The 22,738-nt window shown below is 49.8% G+C and overlaps 1 protein-coding gene across 1 annotated transcript in view; it reads right to left on the bottom strand.

Moving 5' to 3' along the window:
- Window positions 1-22,738, bottom strand: part of EFR3B (EFR3 homolog B) — a 114,686-nt gene that overhangs the window by 15,309 nt on the left and 76,639 nt on the right. Inside the window, exons 5-16 of the mRNA XM_017893387.1 lie at window positions 15,456-15,577; window positions 11,856-12,005; window positions 10,136-10,270; window positions 9,614-9,692; window positions 8,748-8,883; window positions 8,340-8,501; window positions 7,277-7,388; window positions 6,849-6,900; window positions 4,664-4,836; window positions 3,737-3,812; window positions 2,897-3,058; window positions 862-993 (exon numbers count right to left, since the gene is read on the bottom strand). Coding sequence (XP_017748876.1) covers window positions 862-993; window positions 2,897-3,058; window positions 3,737-3,812; window positions 4,664-4,836; window positions 6,849-6,900; window positions 7,277-7,388; window positions 8,340-8,501; window positions 8,748-8,883; window positions 9,614-9,692; window positions 10,136-10,270; window positions 11,856-12,005; window positions 15,456-15,577 — 1,491 coding nt within the window. The remainder of the gene's footprint in view (window positions 1-861; window positions 994-2,896; window positions 3,059-3,736; window positions 3,813-4,663; window positions 4,837-6,848; window positions 6,901-7,276; window positions 7,389-8,339; window positions 8,502-8,747; window positions 8,884-9,613; window positions 9,693-10,135; window positions 10,271-11,855; window positions 12,006-15,455; window positions 15,578-22,738) is intronic.

Below are 22,738 nucleotides of genomic sequence, written 5' to 3'. Positions count from 1 at the left end.
TTGTATTTTCATTAGAGATAGGGTTTCACCATGTTGCCCAGGCTGGTCTCAAACTCCTGACCTCAAGTGATCCACCCACCTCGGCCTCCCAAAGTGCTGGGATTATAGGCATGAGCCACCGCACCTGGCCTGCTACTATATTTTAAAGTTAATCCTATACGTTGGTATCATTCAACTTCCAAACACTTCCATGTGTTTTAAAAGATCTTTACGCAACAACTGAGAACACATTTGACTATAGAATGGATGACAGATAATACCAAGGAATTACTGATCACTTAACGAGCTGTGTTAAGGGTGTGGCAGTCATGTAGGGAGGTGCTCATGCTGTTTCAGGCATGCAGACGGATATATGTAAAGTGAAAGGACAGGATAGCTGGGATTTGTTTTAAAGTATTTAAATTTTTTTTCAGCAAAGGAAAGGGAGATACATGAAGCAAATGGGGAGAAATTTTCGTAGCTCTTCATTTCATCTGAGTGGGCACGAACAGACATTCGTTCACCATTCTACTCAGGCCACTTTTGCGGTATTTCATAGCTGTAGTCTGCATGATCTGAGGCATGTGTGCAGATGTGCTCCCAGGAGTAGGGGAAAGACAGAGGGGCAGGAAGTGGAGGGGCAGACAGTATTAGAAACAGGTATGGAAGACCCCCCAACCCCATGCCTAACCCTACCCTGCTCTGTCAAGTCATACAGGAGGGAAAGATGCCGTGAGTAACTTCTCACTATTAGCGGTTCTTACTTCAACCCTGTCTTCACTGCCTAAGAGTAGGTACAGGACTAATGTAATTAAGGAAAAGCTGCTCCCAGGAAACCCCAAGTTGAGGGCCCCCTGAACTCTTGGTCGTGATGACACCAACCTCATGGATGTGCTGGCAGAAGGCAGGCACTGTTGTGAGCTGACTGATGAGGTTCAGGTAAGCTGCACCCAGAGCGTAGAGGGCACAGCGGTTGTAGACAGGCAAGTTCTCCTCATTGACTTGGGCCACGTCCTGCAGCAACACAGACAAGGCCCCCAGAGTTTTTCACTGACAGACTACACTGGGTGCCAACCCTCCACCCGACCTCTTCCCAGTCTTCTTCAGAAATGCTTGCTTTCCTAGACTAAGTCTTTCTCAGCATTTGACCCACAACTTCCTGGGGAAAAAAAGTCACCTTCATTAAAGCTGAAGGGAGGGGTAGAACAGTCCATGAACTAGGAGGCTTTTGAGTACTCACAGACTAGAGAGGCAATGACCTCAACTCCCCACTCTGCAGTTCCAGCTGTGACCACCTTCACTGCCCAAACCCTTATCATTAATCCCACTGCAGGGCACTGTCTCCTTCACTCTAGAGGATTCTTAGAGGACTGGATTGGCTTGCTAAACTGGGTTCATATGTTAAGCTAAATTAGCTGTGGGAGTTACCAGGGGATTGGGATATAAAGGAACCCCAAGTTCTAGCTCTTGAGGGTAAATAGAATTTTAAAATTGTAGCATCTAGGCTAGTCCTGCAGGATTTAGCACCATCAGACAGGTGAGACTCTGTGACTGAACTCCCATGCTTGCCCTGATTCAGGAATACGATGCCTGCCTGGTTTCAGGACCCTGGAGACCCAGCCTTTGGGGTCCAAAGGACCCACCCTGACTCCCAGTAGCCTTGGGTGCACACATGCACCCAGGAAGACCATGAGAGTCTCAAGCCCTGTCAGGTGCCACACTGGCTGTCTATGCATCACAAAGGAGGCTTGGTAGACAGGTCCCCAGGCTTTGAGACTCTGACTTACCTTTCCAGGAAACATATACTTTAAACAAGCGCTCAAAGCAATTCTGAAGCACAGCTCCGTTTGGGAACCAGAGAATCTTTTTTTTTTTAATTTTTAATTTTTAAAAAATGTTTAGATGGAGTCTTGCTTTGTTGCCCAGACTGGCATGCAGTGGCAAGATCTTGGCTCACTGCAACCTCCACCTCCCGGGTTTAAGTGCTTCTCCTACCTCAGTCTCCCAAGTAGCTGAGACTACAGGTGTGTACCACCATGTCTGGCTAATTTTTGTATTTTTAGTGGAGACGGGGTTTCACCATGTTGGCCAGGCTGGTCTTGAACTCCTGAGCTCAAGTGGTCCACCCACCTCAGCCTCCCAAAGTGCTGGGATTACAGGTGTGAGCCACCGCGCCCGGCCAAGGGAACCAGAGATTCTTTTTTTTTTTTTTTCTTTTTTGAGGACGGGGAGGTTTCTGGGCTCTGGTCATGCCGGCTGGGAGTTCCCCTGGGGTAGGGAGCCGGATCTCAACTCACTGCAAGACAGTCACAGACTCCCCAGGTTACGCCATTCTCCTTGGCCTCTTGCTCCAAGTAGGCTGGGACCTACAGGTGGCCCGCCTGGTCGCCGGCTAGTTTTTTGTATTCTTTAGTAAAGACGGGGGTTCACCGTATTAGCCAGGATGGGTCTCGATCTCCTGACCTTGGTGATCGCCCGTCCTCGGCCTCCCAAAGTGCTGGGATTACAGGGCTTGAGCCACGCGCCCGGCCGGGAACCCAGCGATTCTTTAGACAAAACGAGTTTTCTGGGATCACTCAGGGCTTAAGAGCATCCTCTTAGGAATCCCTGGAGTCTCACTCAGACTCTGTGAGAGATTTGACATATTAGTAGCTAAGGGATGTTTCTGAATGACCCCATTCTCTGGGTCTTCTTTAGCTTGAGGATGGGGCAAGGCCATGAATGAAGCATTCTTTGGGGTTCCCCAAACAGGACCATGGTTTGGGGTCTTCAGGGAGGAGTGGCCAACCACGCGTGCAATATTCCTGGGCTCCAAAACAGTGTTAAGCAGTTGCTACTCAATATTCTTATCAGGGCTTGCCCAAAACAGGTCCCTCCCTGATCCCAAGCCCCATGCCCTGCGCACACCAGGCCCCACCTGAACAGCCAACACCAGACGGATGAGGTCCACCACCACCTCCTCATTAGCCAGCTCGATGCTGATGAGAGCCAACAAGCCATAGAGCGCCTCATAGTGTTTCTGCACATTTGTTTCCTCCTTGCAGCTCAGGTAGATGTGTCTGTAGAGCTGCTGGGAGTGCTAGGGACAGGAGCGGGCAGGAGAAGGCCAGGGTCAGTAGGGTGGGGACAGGAGGGGCAAGGAGAACAGGGAGGAAGACCAATCTGAAGGGGGGCAGGATGGCTGTGTGTGCCCCCTCCTCCGTTGGGGAGGGGATGCCTTTAAAGCAGGCTCTGGCAGAAGTGGACACACACAAGCAGGCTCGCATAGGGGAGGATGGGCTCCAGTGAAATCAGCACCAGAAGCTGCTGCCCACATCCAGGTATAGGAGCAGAACAGTCACTGGCCCTGGACTGGCTCATCACTCTGGGCTTGACTCCTCAGAGAAGTCAGCTTGACACATAGCCGCAGAGGGAGGAGGCAGGCTCCAGGGACAGAGGTCAGCAGTGACTTATACTCTGTCACCTAGGCTGGAGTACATTGGTACAATCTCAGTTTACTGCAACCTCCTCCTCCTGGGTTCAAGTGATTTTCCGGCCTCAGCCTCCCGAGTAGCTGGGATTACAGGTGCCCACCACCACGCCTGGCTAATTTTTGTAGTTTTAGTATAGACGGGGTTTTACCACGTTGGTCAGGCTGGTCTTGAGCTCCCCACCTCAAGTGATCTATCCGCCCGCCTCAGCCTCCCAAAGTGCTGGGATTGCAGGCATGAGCCATTGCGCCTGCTCTTCACTGTGTCTGGAGGTCATGCTTGCTTACCTTCTTCATGAAGACGGTGTCCTGTCGAGAGCACTTGTCCACTTTCAGCTTCAGGACAGAGATGTCACTGAGCGTACTGGGAAAGGATGCAAAGGGCCTCCTTAGCCCTTGTATGAGGCCAGCCTGAGCTCACACGGGTCACTGGGCTTTAGCCCCAACATTGTTAGTTGGTAGAAAGCCTCCAGTGCTCCCCTGGCCCTGGTTCTTAGCCCAATTACCTTTTTCTCCCAAGTTCTCAAGAATTTGTCCTTTTATCTCTCTCTCTTTGTTTCCTTTTTGAGACAGGCTCTCATTCTGTCACCTAGGCTGGAGTGCAGTGGCTCAGTGATCACAGCTCTCTGCAGCTTCAACCTCCAGAGCTCAAGCAATCCTCCCAACTCAGCCTCCCAAGGAGCTGGGACCACAGGTGTGAGCCACCACACTTGGCTAATTTTTAAATTTTCTTGTAGAGCTGGGGGTCTCACTATGTTGCCCTGGCTGGTCTTGAACTCTTGGGCTCAAGTGATCCTCCCACCTTGGCCTCTCAAAGTGCTGAGATTATAGGCGTGAGCCACCGCCCCTGACCCCTTTTGTCTTAAATCTTCATCCTGAGTATTTTCTTCCTCCTCTTATTCCCCACAAATCCCTTCAGTCTGTACTGATAACCTGCATCCCCTTCCTTCTCACACTTGCAACTCCCTTTAATGCCTACTCTCTCTCTTCCAAATCTTCGGTTCACCTTCCTACTCTCTCAGACACAAGTGCCCTTTGGTCTCGCCTCCTCTTGCAGGAACCCAGGGTCAATGTTGGTGATCAGCTCTCTGGCGAGTCTCACTGAGTATCTGAATTGTCCTCCCACCTGGGTGTGAGGACAGGACCAAAGGACAGGACCTAATGGAGAGTCTTCTCCCCATCTTGTATCACCTGGAGGAAACATCCCAAGTTCACCTGATGGTAGAGAACTTGTGGCGGTTGCCATGACGATCAATGAAACTGATGAGAATCTCTAGAACAAAGAGTCGAATTTCTGCATCCTCCATGAGGGCAGTGGAGAGAAGGCGGTCCAGGAAGTTGCTGGGCAGGGCTGACATCATGTTGTTGCACTGGAAACCTGTGGATACCTGCAAGGGAGGTATGGACAAGTATGCCTAGGAATGCTGTCCCTCTCAGGTGCAGGAGGAGACGGAGGAGCAGCCAGCAGAAGTGAGGTCTGATGTACACATGCTCTCTAGACATTACCCAATCCAGCCTCCCGTACCCTGCAGCCCAGGCAACTTTTTGAACACTCCAACATCCACCTAGATGACAGAGAGCTCAGTAGACATGTGAATGGATGGGGACAGCGTGCAGGGACATTCGGGTGTTAAAAAGCAAGCAAGGGATGAGCCCTGGAGGGAAGCAGGAGCCAGGCAATCTCTGAGCCTAACATTCCAGCCAGTTAGGGCACAACTGATGAATGACCACAAGGAACACAATGCCTTATTAAGAGTATGATCATCACAAAGAACGAGACAGCGGAAGAACTCACAGCTGGGCTGAAGGATCAGAACTCACACACACGGCAACCACCAAATAGTGCACATAGGAAGCATTTGGTAACAGGTCTGTTAGCCTGGCAATAATGGCGCTTTGTGACTAAAGCCAGTTTGGCATAAATAGACATGCCATATATGCTGTTGTCAAAGCATTCGACTGCAGCAAAGCACCTTTACTGGTAAATCCATATTGCAAAACAATGCCTTTGATGATTCAGAAGGTCCCTGAGGATGTACCCCAAACTGTCATATTAAGAAGATGCTGGGTACAAATTAATGAGGGTAAACTCAGCAAAGAAATGGCAGGAATATGGAGACCAAGGTGATAACTATATGAGAGCAGTGTTGGAGCACAAAGGGTTTATAAAAACCTAGTGCCATGAAGAGTGTGGACTGGAGAGGAGGGAAGGCGTGAGGTGGCGGCAGGGGTGGGGGGTCTCTTTAGACTGGCATGACTGGAACGGAGACAGAGACTGAGAGACGAGATAGGAGGTCTAGGGAGGGAGAGGGGCCTGGGGACCTCCCAACAGTCTGAGAAGTTTGAAATCTGGTTGTACATCAATTATAAACTGAGGCCGGGCACAGTGGCTCACGCCTGTAATCCCAGCGCTTTGGGAGGCCAAGGCAGGTGGATCACTTGAGGTCAGGAGTTCAAGACCAGCCTGACCAACCTGGTAAAACCCCATTTCTACTAAAAATACAAAAAAGAATTAGCTGATGGCACATGCTTGTAATCCCAGCTACTCGGGAGGCTGAGGCAGGAGAATCGCTTGAACCTGGGAGGCGAAGGTTGCAGTGAGCCAAGATTGCACCACTGCACTCCAGCCTGAGCAACAAGAGCAAAAAAAAAAAAAATATTATGAGACCTACTCTGAAATAAGAGGCACCTGGAAGAGAACAGCATTTCTAGACAATGATTCTTGTAGCTGAGTTTCTGACAGGTGGGGAGAGGTGGTTGTGAGATGCCAGGTTTAGGCCCAGGGTTGTACTTCAGAATACCTGGGGAATGTGTTACAAATACAGATTCCAGGACCTCATTCAGGCTAACAGCCCAAAACCTCTGGGAATCATATATTTATCACAAGATTGTCATCAGAATAGTGTTTGAGAGCAATGGATCTAGACTCCAGTAATGGCTGCAAAGATGTAAAGAAGAGTTACATAAAAGAGTTACAGGATGGGAAGGATGGGGGCTGGGAGACTGAGGTGGGCACATGTGCCAAGAACATGTGCTGGCAAAACAGGGGAAACAGAGGGGAAAGGGAAATAGGGGGTACCTGGAAGGAACCAGGGCAGGAACCAACAGATTCCATCTTGAGATAGATCATGTCTAAGTGACAAGGCTACCAGTAGCCAATAAGGAACCTTTGTGAAAACTAGAAACAGGTTCCCCATTTGCTGTGGCTGACCCAGCTCTGTGGGTGCCCAGCCTGGCTAGTGAGTGGAACACAGGCTAGATTTCAGCCCTGACTCAACTGACTGGGTGTATTTGTGCAGTATGCAATGTGCACGACTGTATGTGGAGGCCTTCACTTGGTCCCTTGGAAGGAGCTGTCTCCTGTAGAGGAAGAGCGGGAATAGGGATAGATGGGGCTCACCTGCAGGAGGGATTTTAGCAGCATAATCTGGGTCAGACGGTTCCTATTCTCCCTGTAGACCAGAGACACAAATACTCACCAGGATGGTAAAGGGGCGGAGATCACACACTTGCCAGCTTAGTTCTACCCCTGATTCGTTTCTCCATGAGGCTTATCGTGTTGAGTTACCCAGGACAGTGGCTTCCGGACCCAGGAAGCCGACCAAGGGGTGACTGGCTCCCCCCACTTTGGGAGGTGGTTATTGATGGGGCAGCCTGAGAAACTGTTGTGGGATCCAAGAGCCCCACTAAAGGTTGCTGAGGGATTTGGGAGTAAAAAGAGAGCAGAGGGCAGAGCCAACAAAGTTAAGAGGGATAACGGAGGGAGTCAGAAAATGCAGCTGGGGGAGAGGAGGACTCCAGGCTGGGGGAGATTGATTGGTGGCTCACCCCGTCCTGCCCGTGTCCACTGCCTGGTGCAGGGACGGCCGCGGCACCTTGCTCATGATGAAGAGGATCACCTCGGAGCGCTGGTAGGTGGGCAGCGTGCTGGCAAAAGAGCCTGCAGGAGGTGGCGGAGAGGGTGCCCAGTGAGGCACAGGTTGCAGGGCCCCTCCTGGTTCAGCCTCTCAGCTGCACAAACCCCTGCAGAGAGCGAGGGCTGCCGCTCTCCAGAGTCAATGCAGGACCAGAGAAAGGAACTCAGGATAGCCCGTGTGTGATTCATCCTCTCCAGGAAGGGGAGGCATTAGGCGGTTCTGGAGGTCTCTTCCAGGCTCCGTGTTTTCACTTGTTCCTAAGGCTGTGGTTAAGGTCTTGGCTCCTTGGCTAGTGGGTGGGGATGGTGAATGCTGGGCCCTGGGACCAGGGCGGAGGGAGACCAAGTTCTCGTTGGGCGCTTCTTTCACTGGCTGCCCTAGGGTAAATCCTCCTCCCACGAACTAAGAGAAAAAAATGCTTCTGGATTCCTAACCTGCCTACACCAGGCTGAGGGGAAGCTCACATGGCTAGGGCAGGCAGGCTGTGAAAGTGGCTTTATCATCTCCGCTCCCAGAAGCACACACATTTTCTCCATGGCCTGCCCCCTTTCTCATTCTTTCCTCTTAGTCCCCATCTCTCCCTCCTGGAAGCCCTAACCTGGAACCATCCGGCAGGTCTGATGGAGACGGACTAAGGAAGGTTCGCCTGAGACTTCAGATCTGAGAAACCCATCTGACTGGCGCTGTCGCCCGGGCCCTGCCCAGCCAGCGCACCATGACCGACTTCATTTTCTCCGAGGTCCGCGAATAGCATGTGGATGCGGGACGATCCTACAGAGCCCCGGATGGATGCCCTTCGCCCCAGTGCGGTCCTTCCCTCTCCAAACCCCATCCCCAGGCCTCCCCCGGGGCCCCGCCCCTTTCCAGGGACCCTCTTTCCTCCCCTCGGCCCCGCCCCTGGCCCCGCCCTGCGCCTCCGTCTTGCGTCCCTGGGCCCCGCCCCACCCCTCCCCGCGCCTCGCCCCGAGCCGCACCGACGGTCTTGATGACGGCCTCCTGGAACATGCGCTCCTCGTGCTCCTTGATGATCTTGGTGCCGAGGCTGACCGCCCCGTCGTAGCTCCCGGTCAGCGCGTAGTCGATGCTGAGCCGCAGCTGCCTCAGCAGCGTGTTGAACATCTCCAGCACCGTGGGCCCTGAGAGCGGCGGGGCGGGACGCCCGAGATCAGGGGCTGACACCCTCCTCCTCCCTGCACCGCGAGCAGGCAGGGCAGGCCCACGCCCCCTTCCAGCCTGGGCTTCCTCTGCGCCCCCAGCTTCTCGGCGGACTTCTCCCGAGGAAAACAGACTCCGACCCCTCCCTGTTGCCCCTTGCGTCTCTCTGGAACAGGCGGCAGCCTCCGCGGGGTCCCCGGCCCTCAGGTCCTCGCCATGCCCCTTACCCACAGAGCCCGTGGCGGCGATGACCGCGGCTTCCGACAGGACCTCCACGATGCCTGCGCGCACCGTCGCAGCGCTGCGGCTGTTGGCGTCCAGGTGGCCCAGGAGCTGCTGGATGACCAGGTGGGAGTGCTGCGGCTGCGGGAGGAAGATGAGCTGGGCCTGGACAGTAACCCCACGGGGCCGCAGCCCTCTCCTGGCACCCAAAGGCGGGGGTAAACTAAAGGGACGTCCCAGGGCCCCGGGCACTGCAGGTGGCACTGACACCTTGTGCCCTTTCCTGCATGCTTCCCTCCTCCCTCCAACAAAGAGCCAAATCCCAGTGGAGGCTTCGGCTGACAGTGTTCCAGGGCCCTCTTACTTCAAAATGGGTCAAAAGACCATTTTAAAATAGGGTCTTCCTTTCATTTCCGGTGCCTCAGGTCTTTCCGCAAGGGCCACGGGAGGTCACATGGCTTAGTCCAGTGCTGCCTAAAGTGGGGCCCCTGGGCTGGTGCCCATTCAAGATGGGTCTGATACTGGTTTACACTGAGATAAGGACGGGATGGAGAGTCAGTGTTTAGTAAACAATTTGTCAATGCTGTAGCAGCCAAGGGTGTGATCTGTAGGCTTGCATTTTGCATGAGTTTTCATTTTATTTTCTAGAAATTATTTGTTTTAATTGTATTTTATAAAAGTGTTGGTCTGTGATGTACTGGAAATAAAATCAACCGGCCCTTCTCCACAGCTAGCTTAAGCAGCACTGGTTTAGGCAACCGGGGGCTTCGGAGGAGTCACAGGGGACTTCTGGCTTTCCACTTGAGAGCTCGTCCGGCTCCCAGAGGGGCCTTTGTCCTGGGATCATGCTGGCCCAGGGGAGCCACCATACCTGAATTGAGTACATGATGATTTTAAAGCAACGGATGGCGAACACCTTGGGTTCCCAAAGAGAATGGTTATCCAGATGTCTGTGAGGGAGAAAACGTGGGGGAACAACTGTGAAGCTCCCGGCAGTGTCAGGGAGAAGAGATTAGCTTGGAGGGAGAGGGACACCTCCTCAGAGCCCCTCGCACAGTTCCTGGGTGAAGAAGTGAAGCCTGAAGGGCCTTGGGGTAGTCCCAGTCCAGCGCTGGAGAGAGGCCAAGGACAGCGCTCTGCCTTTGTGGACATGTGTGGTGAAGCTGGGCACCTTCCCTTAGCATTGGGTGCCTTCCTACCGCGCAGCACTTGGCCACCCTGTGGCAGCTTTTGCTGTCACAGTGCAGGGAACACAGGCAGAGGGAAGGGATCGACGTGGCGGCAGCACTACCACTGTAATATCACCTTCCCCTCAGCCAGCCAGGAGATGCCAGGGACCCGAAACATGTCCAGGCTGAAGGCTGGGGCCAAGGCAGTGGGTGGGGGCACTCACATAAGAACAGGCTTGATGGCGTTTTTGATGTTGCCAAAGGCAGCCCGGCCCAGCAGCTCCCGAAGGCACCTCTCAGCCAGCTCCGCAGGGCTCTCTTTCTCCTTCTCAGGTGCTTGGAGGGGTGAGGGAGACCGGCTGGAGAGACAGAGGCACACAGGTAGAGGGTGGCATGCAGGCTGGGGTCAGGCTCTGTGCAGTCCTGCCTTTCTGTTCTTCATCCACACAGGACACACAGGAATTTGACACGGGTTGCACTAGGCAATAGGGGAGGTGTCACAGCTGTCAGAAATTAAACAGGGGTAAAGAAGCCCCACTGGGGAAGTGAGGGAAGATTGGGGAAGAAAAAATAAAGTTCTTTTTCTGGAAATCCTTAAAGATTTCCAGACGTGCCACTGTGTGAAGGATGCTCTGAGCCCCGTGGGCCAGGTGAGGTGTAGAACATGTGTGTCTTGATGCACCTAAGGCTTTGGAAGGAAAAGGAGATGGGAGATGAAGATAGGGAAGGGAGGCAAAAAACAAAACAGAAGTGGAAGAAAAGAGGGGAGAGAGAGGGAGGGAAAAGGAGAGCCACAGTGGTTGGCTCAGGCAAGAGTCAACGATCCTCAAGTCACAGGGAGTTGGCCCACATCTGGACAGAACAGGAGCCCGAGGACTCCCAGCCCAGAGACCATATTGTCAGTGAGACGCTATTCCAGAAACAGCCACCAGAGGGCATACGACTCCCACCCCACCCCACCTCCCGCCCCTGCCCTGGTCCACCCAAGTCTAGCTCTAGTAGCCTGGGATCAACAGACTTAACCAGCCTAGTGAACAGATAGCCCAGGTGGGACAGCAACGTGGACCTTTCTCCCCATTCCATTTCACCGAGGGGAAAAAAGGGGGCAGGGACAGGAATGAATCCCATGCTTAGGGGGTCCAGGATTAAAACCCAGTGTCTACAAGCTCTTGCTGAGTGGCTATGGGCTGGTCAAGCATGCACGTTTTCAGGGCCTGAAATAGCACCAGGAAGCAACAGAGGAAGGAAGGTCCGGTCCAGATGGAAAGTCCACAGTGATTGGAGCCACGAAAGGCATCTTTCTTTTCTTTTTTTTTAGACGGAGTCTCGCTCTGTCGCCCAGGCTGTAAGTGCAGTGGCACGATCTCAGCTCACTGCAAGCTCTGCCTCCCGGGCTCCCATTCTCCTGCCTCAGCCTCCGGAGTAGCTGGGACTACAGGCGCCCGCCACCACGCCCAGCTAATTTTTTTGTATTTTTTTTCTTAGTAGAGACACGGTTTCACCGTGTTAGCCAGGATGGTCTCGATCTCCTGACCTCGTGATCCGCCTGCCTCAGCTTCCCAAAGTGCTGGGATTACAGGCATGAGCCACCGCACCTGGCCCACGAAAGGCACCTTAAAGCCTCCTTGGCCCTGTTTCCAGGGAGACAAAGGTAACTAGACTCTTGGTTCTGTGTGTTATTACCAACAGACTTACCCCCAGGGAGCCCAGCACCAACACTGTCCTCCTTTGGTAACACAGATGTTAAGGGATGCTGCGGGCTGGCACAAAGCCAGACCCATGGCTCCTAGGGAGTCAGCTTTGGACTCACTGCAGAACAAGCCACAAAGCCATGTCCCTGGCCTTGTAGCTGAGTTTTACTGACCAACCCAAACCATGTGGTTCCCAAGCAGCCCTTGGAGGGCTGATCATATCCACTGTCCTGCCCCACCCCGGCCTGCTTACCTCTCTGCCTCCTCTACATGCTGCAGATTGAAAAGCAGCGATGGGACGATCTTGTCCATGTGCTGTGGGTCCCAGATATTGGCCTGCAGTTCATCATTCACCGTCTTCCTCACCACCCCTTGTAGGCCTTTGATGCCTGACATTCGAATTCTGTAAGGAAAAGGGTGAAGTGGGACTCGGAAGTCCTCCAGTCCTGAGAAGTCCAGCTTCGGTGGTTAAGAGAGGAGCGCAGCTTGGGGGTCAGGGATACATTTGTCCATCAGAAGGCAGAATGGAGACCACCTGCTACTCTCATGGGACCTCCTGGTGCTGGCAGACGTGAGCCCAGGAAGCCATGTCTTTTGATTCATCTTGGAGACTCCCAGGCTGCGCTTGCCTTGGTACCGTCTGGGCTCCAGCCCTAGGGTGCTGGGTGCTCCAGCTCCCCGTCTTTAGTACTTAGCTGGGGTTGTTCCAGCTTGGGCCCAAGATGTGAAAGCTCAAAATGCTACCAAGAACTGATGAAGCAGAATCCAAGACTGTGAGCAATTTGCGGGGGCAGTGGGAGGCAGATCCAGAGGGAGAGGCACAGAGCTGCAGGCTCTCTGGGCAAAAAGGGGTTTCAGCTTGGGGCTAGGCTTACCCAGAGGGGAAACTGAGTAACAGCACAGCAGGAGCCCCTTTTGTACACCCCCAGTCCCTGCTGCGCTAACCCAGGGTCAGCACAGCCCTGTGGGAGGGAGCCCTCTTTACTGGCCGTTTATTTCAGCCTGAAGTTTCTTTCTTTCTTTTTTATAAAGCCTTTTTTCTGGTTATAAAATAATACATGCTAATCATAGAAAAGTAGAGAGAAGAGAAGATTTACCACTTCCACCACGACTACCACTGTTATCTTTGTTATCAGAGATAACTGTTATTGGCATTTTGATGTAATTCCTTTCTTCTGTGCATAATAGATAACAGAATTAAGACCCTATTGCATATTTGATCTGTAATGGCTTTTTTCACATACATTCTATGCATTTTCCTGTGTCATTAACTCTTCATAAATATGTCGAATGGTTGCCTGATACACTATCATAAGGCCTTTCTCAACTAGTGACTAGTAGTCATTTAAGTTGTTTCCAAACGTTTTGCTTTTTTTTGTTTTTTGAGATGGAGTCTGGCTCTGTCTCAGGCTGGAGTGCAGTGGCGCGATCTCGGCTCACCGCAACCTCTGCCTCCCAGGTTCAAGTGATTCTTCTGCCTCGGCCTTCTGAGTAGCTGGGATTACAGGCATGTGCCACCACGCCCGGCTAATTTTTGTATTTCTAGTAGACACAAGGTTTCACCATGTTGATCAGGTTGGTCTCAAACTCCTTACCTCGTGATCCACCCACCTCAGCCTCCCAAAATGCTAGGATTACAGGCGTGAGTCACTGTGCCTGGCCAAACGTTTCACTTTTATAATAATGCTGTGATGGGCATCATTGTATAAAATATTTTACTACATTTCAAGTCATTGCCATGAGTGGAATCACTGAGTCAAAAGGTAAGAAATAAAAGGCAGCCAGACACAGTGGCTCACACCTGTAACCCCAGCACTTTGGGAGGCCGAGGCCAGTGTATATAGCTTGAGCTCAGGAGTTCGAGACCAGCCTGGGCAACATGGCAAAACCTCATCTCTACAAAAAATTAAAACATTAGGCCGGATGCAGTGGTTCATGCCTGTAATCCCAGCACTTTGGGAGGCTGAGGTGGGTGGATCACCTGAGGTCGGGAGTTTGAGACCAGCCTGGTCAACATGGTAAAACCCCATCTATACTAAAAATACAAAATTGGCCAGGCATGGTGGCAGGCCCCTGTAATCCCATTTACTCGAGAGGTTGAGATGAGAAAATTACTTGAACCCAGGAAGCAGAGGTTGCAGTGAGCTGAGATCGTGCCATTGCACTCCTGCCTAGGCGACAGAGTAAGATCCTGTCTCAAAAAAAAAAAAAAAAAAAAAAGGAAAAAAAAAAAGTTAGCCAGGTGTCGTGGTGTGCACCTGTAGTCACAGATACTTAGGAGGATGGGGTGAAAGGACAGCTTGAGCCTGGGAGGCGAAGGTTGCAGTGAGCTGAGATTATGTGAGATCATGCCACTGCGCTCCAGCCTGGATGAAAGAATGAGACTGTCTCAAAAAAAGAAACAAAAGGCTCCCAATTTGCCAAAATAACTGACCCCACCCCCGGCCCATGCGCAAGCCGCAGGAAAATGCCACTCTCACAGTGCCTGCGGCAGTATGGAGGATCTTATTTTAAACATCTGTTCTAATTTTATGAGTCCAAAAAATCCTCACATTTTGTAGCTATTTTAATTCACATCCTTTTGTGATTATTGGAGATGAGCAGTTTTTCTCAAGGTTGCCAGTTGCATTTTTAACTTCAGTTTTAACTGGGGTTGCCAGGGTGCTACCCTGGGCCTTACCAAGGAACTGTGACTGGAGGTGGCAGGAGCCTACGAGCACCAGGATACCCTGGCCCGGAAGCCTTTAGGGCCACTGGCAATGGGCAAGGATTCCCTGGAAGTACCTGGCCACACTGACCTGACCCTGACCATGTTCAAGACCCTGAGCTGGCCGCTGTCTGGACTTCGGAATGAACGACCGGGAATACTGTCCTGCTGACTTTTCTTGGTTCCAGTTTAAAAAGGCACTCCCCAAAGGACAAGTGCAACACATCCCCAGCGTGCTGGACTCGTTTGTCCCACCCAAGGGGGCCTGGCTGGCAGGAAACAAGGCCTGGTTGGCAGAAAAATTTCTACCCAGGGTTCCCTTATGTGTACATGTGAATTAATTTTTCTTCTTTTCCTAACTACTTTGCACTCCTTCAGTCTCCCCAGAATCCCTTCCACAAATGCACATGATCCATTCTGTGACACCCAGATCTGACCATGCCTTTCAAAAGAAGTTCAGAAAGATCAGGCCTGGGGGAGGAGGAACTTCTTACTCATCCTATTTATTTACTTATTTTTCGAGACAGAGTCTCACTCTGTTGCCCAGGCTGGAGTGCAGTGGCATAATCTCAGCTCACTGCAACTTCCACCTCCCGGATTCAAGCAATTCTTGTGCCTCAGCCACCCGAGTAGCTGGGATGACAGTTGTGTGCCACCATGCCTGGCTAATTTTTTGTATTTTTAATAGAGACAGGAGTTTCGCCATGTTGGCCAGGCTGGTCTTGAACTCCTGACCTCAAGTAATCCACCTGCCTCAGTCTCCCAAAATGCTGGGAATACAGGCATGAGCCACCACACCTGGCCCTTACTATTCCTCATAATGGGCACAGTGGAGATCTACCCATGACCAAGGGCCCCATGAAGTCTCTGAATCACTTGAACCTGGGAGGCGGAGGTTGCAATTAGCCAAGACTGCGCCACTGCACTCCAGCCTGGGCAACAGAGTGAAACTCGGTTTCAAAAAAAAAAAAAAAAAAGAGAAACCATATGTAGGGAGCTGGGTGCTGCCTACCTGCCCAGCAACATCAGAGCAGACACAGACACTAACAAAAGCAGACATGCAATAGCAGGTTGGAAGTTATCTACAGGACCCACCTTTGCTTCTGCTGTGAGCTGAACCACCCACCCTTGCCTTCCCCTACTCACTTAGTCTTGATTTCTAAGTCATCGTGGCTTGAGTGGCACATTTCGCTGAATCGGGACACAAAGAAGTCATAGCTCCGGTGATAGGATGGGGTGTCCTCCTCGATGTTGGCAAACTTCACGAACTATCATGGAGGAAGGAGAGAAATACACGAGTGAGGTGACCCACTGTGCTTCTCACTGCTGGGCATCCCCAGACCCCCTGCCATGGTCAAGCCATGGGAACCACGCATCCTGGAGCCAGCTCGGCCGGCCTCGCAGAGCACACTGGGGAAATGAGTTCCCAATCCTGCTCAGCTCTCCCGTTGCACAACAAGACTGGAAACCATGGCCCTTCTCAGGCCTACCCTGCTGTGGGAGCAGAGGATGGAAGAGAAGGGAACATGAAGGGGTTCACGGAAGCACCTGCCCTCACCCCTCCATCCAGAACTGCGCAAACACACTGGGGTAGGGAGGCTGTTAGGAATAACACGGAACCTGAGTGAAAGCCAGCGATGAAGCAGCAGCACCACCCTCAATGAATTCGAGGACACAAGAACAAATCTGAAATTTGACTTAAAAATGTAATTACACTTTATTGTTAGAAATTGGAGTTTGGTCAGGTGCAGTGGCTCATGCCTGTAATCGCAGCACTTTGGGAGGCTGAGGTGGGTGGATCATTTGAGGTCAGGAGTTCAAGACCAGCCTGGCCAACATGGTGAGACACTGTCTCTACTAAAAATACAAAAATTACCCAGGCATGGTGGCAGGCGCCTGTAGTCCCAGCTACTTTGGGAGGCTGAGGCAAGAGAATCACTTGAACCTGGGAGGTGGATGTTGTTGTGAGCTGAGATCGCACCACTGCACTCCAGCCTGGGCAATAGAGCGAGACTCCATCTCAGACAAAAACAAACAAAAACAACAATAACAACAAAAATTGGAGTCCGTTTCTTAAGTTTGCCATTTCAGTTCAGTAGGTCTTGATAGGCATCCTGAGCAGCTAGATTCCTTCTGCACCAGGATGCTGCACATTTGCAATTCTAAATAGGGACTTAATTTCAACTGAGTCCTGCAGAGAAGCAACAATCATGAACTAAATGAAGTTAAATTACTAAATATTTAACATGATTCTTATGGGGTTTTTGTTGTTGTTGTTGTTGCTGTTTTTGAGACGGAGTCTTGCTCTGTCGCCAGACTGGAATGCCGTGGCGCTATCTCAGCTCACTACAACCTCTACCTCCCGGGTTCAAGTGATTCTCTTGCCTCAGCCTCCCAGGTAGCTGGGTCTACAGGAGTGCGCCACCATGCCCAGCTAATTTTTGTATTTTTCGTAGAGATGGGGTTTCACCATGTTGGCCAGGATGGTCTTGATCTCTTGACCTCGTGATCTGCCCACCTCAGCCTCCCAAAGTGCTAGGATTACAGGTGTGAGCCACTGTGCCCGACCAGGGCTTTTTTTTTTTTTTTTTTTTTTTTGAGATGAAGTCTTACTCCGTTGCCCAGGCTGGCATCCAATGGCACGATCTCGGCTCACTGCAACTTCCTCCTCTCGGTTTCAAGTGAGTCTCCTGCCTCAGCCTCCTAACTAGCTGGGATTACAGGCACTTGCCATCATGCCTAGCTAATTTTTTTTTTGTAGAGAGGGGGTTTCACTATGTTGGTCAGGCTGGTCTTGAACTCCTGACCTCAGGTGATCCACCCACCTCAGCCTCCCAAAGTGCTGGGATTATAGGCATCAGCCACAGCACCCAGCCTTTATAGGTTGTTTTGTTTACTGTTATTAATCTAGTACCCCCAAACAACTAAAAAGGTTAGATTCACTATACAATATATTCTCCATTATTCTGCCCTGTATTATTATTTAATTTTATAAACATGTGTTGCGTCAAAAAGGATATGGTATTCTTCCCAAAAGTATCTAGTTAGTGGACTCTCATAATATTTAGTATTGTCAATTTGTATCTGTATTTAACGACTTAAAAGTTGTTAATAACTTTTTCTGAATGAAAATTAGCAGCTTCCACAAACATCATTAATTATTGTAGTGTTTTATTCTTACAATAATAAACACAACAGCTATTTTCTGTTGACTGAGAGAATCCCAACATATAAGCAAATAAGGAGATCTTTCCTTCCAAGCTACATCTAAAATGGATTCATATATTTGGGAGAGAATATTCTGATATCAGCAATAAATCCAAGTGACATTGCTGGCATGACTGATGTGGTGATGCAGAAGAGGCACAATGGTGGATCCAGTGGTAATCCATGCGATCACAAGATCATCAATTACGTGCAAGTTCAGGAGAGTTCCAGAAAGAAGGCTGAAGTCGGCCTTCGGCTGCCTGGCCTTCATAAGCCCCCAAGGGTGGAACACAGACTTGAGGTGCTGAAGCCATGAACCAGGTTTGGCTGAAGTTAAGGTTGGGTGCATCACTGCCCTTAGCCACCGACACAGGCAAAGTCTGGTCCAGTCAGGATGTCTGTCCACTCAAAGGAGACACACAGCTCTAGCAGGTTCCAAATGCAGATCTAGCTCTTAACTGGAGGTGTGGACTTTGAATGAGACATTTAACTTCTTTTTATGTTTTGGTTTTCCCATGTGCAAAATAAGCAGCCCGGTTGTCACTAAGGTTCTTTTAAAGTTTCAAAAATCTATATTATGTCTACTTCGAATATGATGAGGCAGATTAAGACTCCCTATGTGTGTAAGAGTGCCTGCATTTTAGAATAAAAGAAACAGTGAAAAAAAGAAGCCAATAACAACGAGAAAGAAACAAACACAGGCTTTGTCCCCAGGATATAGTGACGGTGTAGACTCAAATGCACCTCAGGAGAATGAACGGCCAAACTTTATGTTCGCTGGTTTGGGAGTTTGTGGGCTAATGGCTATGAACATTTTAGAAGCAATTTTTTTTTTTTTTTTTTTTTGAGACAGGGTCTCGCTCTGTCATCCAGGCTGGAGTGCAGTGGTGTGATCTTGGCTCACTGCAACCTCTGCCTTCTGGGTTCAAGTGGTTCTCCCCACTCAGCCTCCCTAATAGCTGGGACTACAGCCACAATGCCTGGCTAATTTTGTATTTTTAGTAGAGGCGGGGTTTTGCCATGTTGGCCAGGCTGGTCTTGAACTCCTGACCTCAAGTGATAGTCCTGCCTTGGCCTCCCAAAGTGCTGGGATTACAGTCGTGAGCCACCCTGCCTGGCCTAGAAGCTTATATGATGTCTGGTACTACCCTAAGACTTGTACATACGTCATCTCTTTTATTTCTTAAAATGATTCTAAGTTAGAGTGGTTTCTATTCTCATTTTATAGACAAAGAGACTGACATCCACAACAGTTAGGCAACTTGCCCAAGGCCCTGCAGGAGGTGCCTGGTCCCCCACATCCTGCTGCCTGTCTCCAGCAGGACTTCCTCACTGAAAACCTTGGCTTTTTGGTTGTTTTGTTTTATTTTATTTGTCAGCTTTATTTAGGTATAATGGACAAATAAAAATTGTATATATTTATATATTTAAGGTGTACAACTTGATGTTTTAGTGATTTATTCACTCATTTATAGAGTCAGAGTCTTTCTCTGTCACCCAGGCTGGAGTGCAGTGGTGCAATCATGGCTCACCGCAACCTGGAACTCCTGGGCTCAAGTGATCCTCCTGCTTCCTGAGTAGCTAGGACCACAGGTGTGCACCACCATGCCTGGCTAATTTTTTTTTTTATTGTTTTATTTTTTAGACGGAGTCTCACTCTATTGCCCAGGCTGGAGTGCAGTGGCACGATCTTGGCTCACTACAAGCTCCGCCTCCTGGGTTCAAGCAATTCTCCTGCCTCAGCCTCCCAAGTAGCTGGGACTACAGGCACCCACCACCACAACCAGCTAATTTTTTTGTATTTTTAGTAGAGACGGGGTTTCACCATGTTAGCCAGGATGGTCTCGATCTCCTGACCTCGTGATCTGCCCACCTCGGCCTCCCAAAGTGCTGGGATTACAGGCGTGAGCCACCACACCTGGCTTTTTTTTTTTTTTTTTTTTTTTGTATAGACAGGGTCTCATTATGTTGCCCAGGCTGGTCTCAAACTCCTGGGATCAAGTAATCCTCCCTCCGAGGCCTCCAACTTGATGTTTCTGACATACACTGTGAAATAGTCAACATGATTAAGCCAGTTAACATATCACCTCATATAACTGCCATTTTCTTTCCTCTTCCCTCCTTCCTTTCTGTGGTAAGAACATTTAAGATAGGTCAGATGTGGAAACAACCTAAATGTCTGACAAATAAATGGATATAGAAAATCCATTTGTGTATCCATTTGTGTCATCTGTGTATACACACATACACAGTGGAATATCATTCAGCCTTAAAGAAGGGAATCCTGCCGGCTGCAACAAAATGGATGAACCTGGAAGACATTATGCTGGTAAAACAAATCAGACACAGAAAGACAAACACTGCCTGATCTCACTCATATGTGGAATCTAAAATGGTTAATCTTGGCCAGGTGCAGTGACTCACGCCTGTAATCCCAGCACTTTGGGAGGCCGAGGCAGGCAGATCACTTGAGGTCAGGAGTTTGAGACCAGCCTGGCCAACATGGTGAAACCCCATCTCTACTAAAAATACAAAAAATTTGCCAGGCGTGGTGGTGTGCGCCTATAATCCCAGTTACTTGGGAGGCTGAGGCAGGAGAATTGCTTGAACCCGGGAGGCAGAGGTTGTAGTAAGCCAAGATCACACCACTGCACTCTAGCCCGGGCGACAGAGCAAGACTCCATCTCAAAATAAAATTAAATTTAAATTAAATGTAAAATAAAATAAAATGTCAAGTTCACAGAAGCAGAGTAGAAGGGTGATTGCCGTGGCTAGGGGTAGTGGAAATAGGGAGAGGTTGGTCAAAGGGTACAAACTTTTTCCAGTTTTTATTGCTGCCTTCTGCTTCCTCCAGCCTCAGGCTAGATGACACAGGAACATTGCTGCTGGGGAGGGGGGATTATATTGTTAGGGAAGAACAAGAGGTGGATAAGAAAGTGGGCAACAGGTACCTTAGTATTGTTTTATTAAGAGGGTGGGGGACAGGTAGGGTGGGGCTGGAGGTGGGAGGACTCGGCTTTTCAAACACCGCCAGACAGCAGAGTCATGGGGCACTGCTGACCACACTGGTTTCTGTCCCCCAGCCCTCCCAGACATGCTGACTCTGTCCTGGAAGAGGCCTGGGAATCTCAGTGGGCCAGTCTGAGGCCTACACCTGGGAAGCCACGCCTGGGAGCTGCAGGCAGGGGCTGACGGGCAGTCCCGCCTTCTCTCCTCCTCTCCCCTCCCCACACCCATGCCCCTTGGAACCCATTCCTGATCCTGGTGGAACTGGGACACCAAGACCCCTCCACGTTCAACTCTGAGTCTCCTCTTTCTCGGGGAGCCGTGGCACCATAGGACTGAGGCCAGTCAGGCCACACAGCTGCTCACGGCCAACATCTGTCCTCATTATCCCTGCTGTCTATGCTGTTAAATATTTCAATCATTATCCCTGGCTGTAAGGTCAGAATTGACATTAAAATCAATTTTTAAAAAAATGAAAGTTCTGCAGTTACCCCTGAGGTGGTGCGAGGTAGAAAACGTAAGTGGGACTCCCTTTCCTAAAACCATAGAAGGCCTCATTCCAGACCAGGTCAGCAGTTTCTCCTGAATCTGTCCCAAGCGGGTCAGCCATAGCTGCTAACCTCACTGGAAAACTCCCTTGTTCTCTCCTTCTGCGGCTCCATGAGTCCCTGGATGTGTGTTCTTCTGTGCTCTTCTTCCCTGACATATTAGTTTTGAGTCTTCAAAAAAAAAATTTTTTTTTCTTTTTTTTTTGAAATAGTCTTGCCCTGTTGCCCAGGAGGGAGTACAGTGGCACCATCTTGGCTCGCTACAACCTCTGCCTCCCAGGTTCAAGCAACCCGTGCGTCAGCCTCCCAAAAGCTGGGATTACAGGCGCCCGCCACCACTCCTGGTTAATTTTTGTATTTTTAGTAGAGATGGGGTTTTGCCATGTTGGCCAGGCTGGTCTTGAACTCTTGGTCTCAAGCAATCTGCCTGCCTCGGCCTCCCAAAGTGCTGGGATTACAGGCGTGAGCCACCACACCTGGCCTGTTTTATTTTCTTTAAAATGTATCTATCACCTCCTAGGAACATGAATAAAGTAGAGAAAATTCCGAAAAGCTCCCTGAACTCCTGGAGTAACAGGAACTGTGTGAACTCAAGGCATATTATTAGTAAGGTTCTTATTCTAAGAGGCTTAGACCTTTTATGACCCTACAGGATTCAGCACCACACAATCATTGAATAGCAGTGTTTGCTGGGGCAATGAACAAATATATTCCACTCACCACTTAAAAAACAACACGCCATTCTTAACATGCCACTGTTCTTTCCCATCCCACTTGATCAGAAAAACAAATTTCAGATATGGTTGTAGTAAAGCTTATTTGCTTTCGTTTAATCCATGCCTTGTTCTGTTGGAAGCCTTCAAAATATCTAAAAGACATCACAAAGCCCGAGTTCTAGAAGAGGCTATTCATAGACATAGGAGTTTTCATCAGGAATGGCCAGGCCAGGCCCAGTTAACACCTACAGTCTAAGTAATAACAACAGTAAATATTTTTGTGGCACTGGTTGCTTAACATGTCAGTGTTAGCTGTCTGTGACTGTGTTGTTTCTGCCTCCGTCTTGACATCGTCTTATCCCCTGTGTGTCAAATCTCCCTCTGCTTATCTCTAATAAAATGCTTGTGATTGCATTTAGACCCACCTGGAAAATCCACGATAATCTCCCAATCTGAAATTAAGTTAGTCCTTAATTTAATCACAGCTGCTAAGACCCTGTTTCCATATAAGGTCACATGCAGAGGGATTAAGATGGAGCCATCTATTGATGCATCATTTTCCAGCTGATCACAACATCCTTTATCTGATACGATTTTCGGCAATCTTGTGAGTTTAGCAGAACATGCGTTGCTCCCGTTAGAGAGATGAAAAAACTGAGGCTTAAGGGAGCAAGTGAATTATTTCAGCTCAGCCCGCTTGTGACAGGTGGAGCTGAGCCTCAGGCTTGGGAATTCTCGCACTGGGTCCCATGATCTTAGCTCTTTACATTTTAATGTGTATCAGAACTACCTAGGGAGCTTGTTTAAAATACCGATTTCTGAGCCACTCCAGCCTACTGCTATCCTACTGAACAGACTCTCTATTTATTTTATTTTATTTTATTTTCTCTATTTATTTTATTTTATTTTATTTTATTTTATTTTATTTTATTTTATTTTATCTTTTTTTTGA

Source organism: Rhinopithecus bieti, unplaced genomic scaffold (genome assembly GCF_001698545.2).
Source record: "Rhinopithecus bieti isolate Rb0 unplaced genomic scaffold, ASM169854v2 scaffold_23816, whole genome shotgun sequence".
In the NCBI taxonomy this organism is placed as follows: Eukaryota; Metazoa; Chordata; class Mammalia; order Primates; family Cercopithecidae; genus Rhinopithecus; species Rhinopithecus bieti.
Note: the sequence above shows the minus strand (reverse complement) of the source record. Positions and strands in the feature narration are given on the sequence as shown.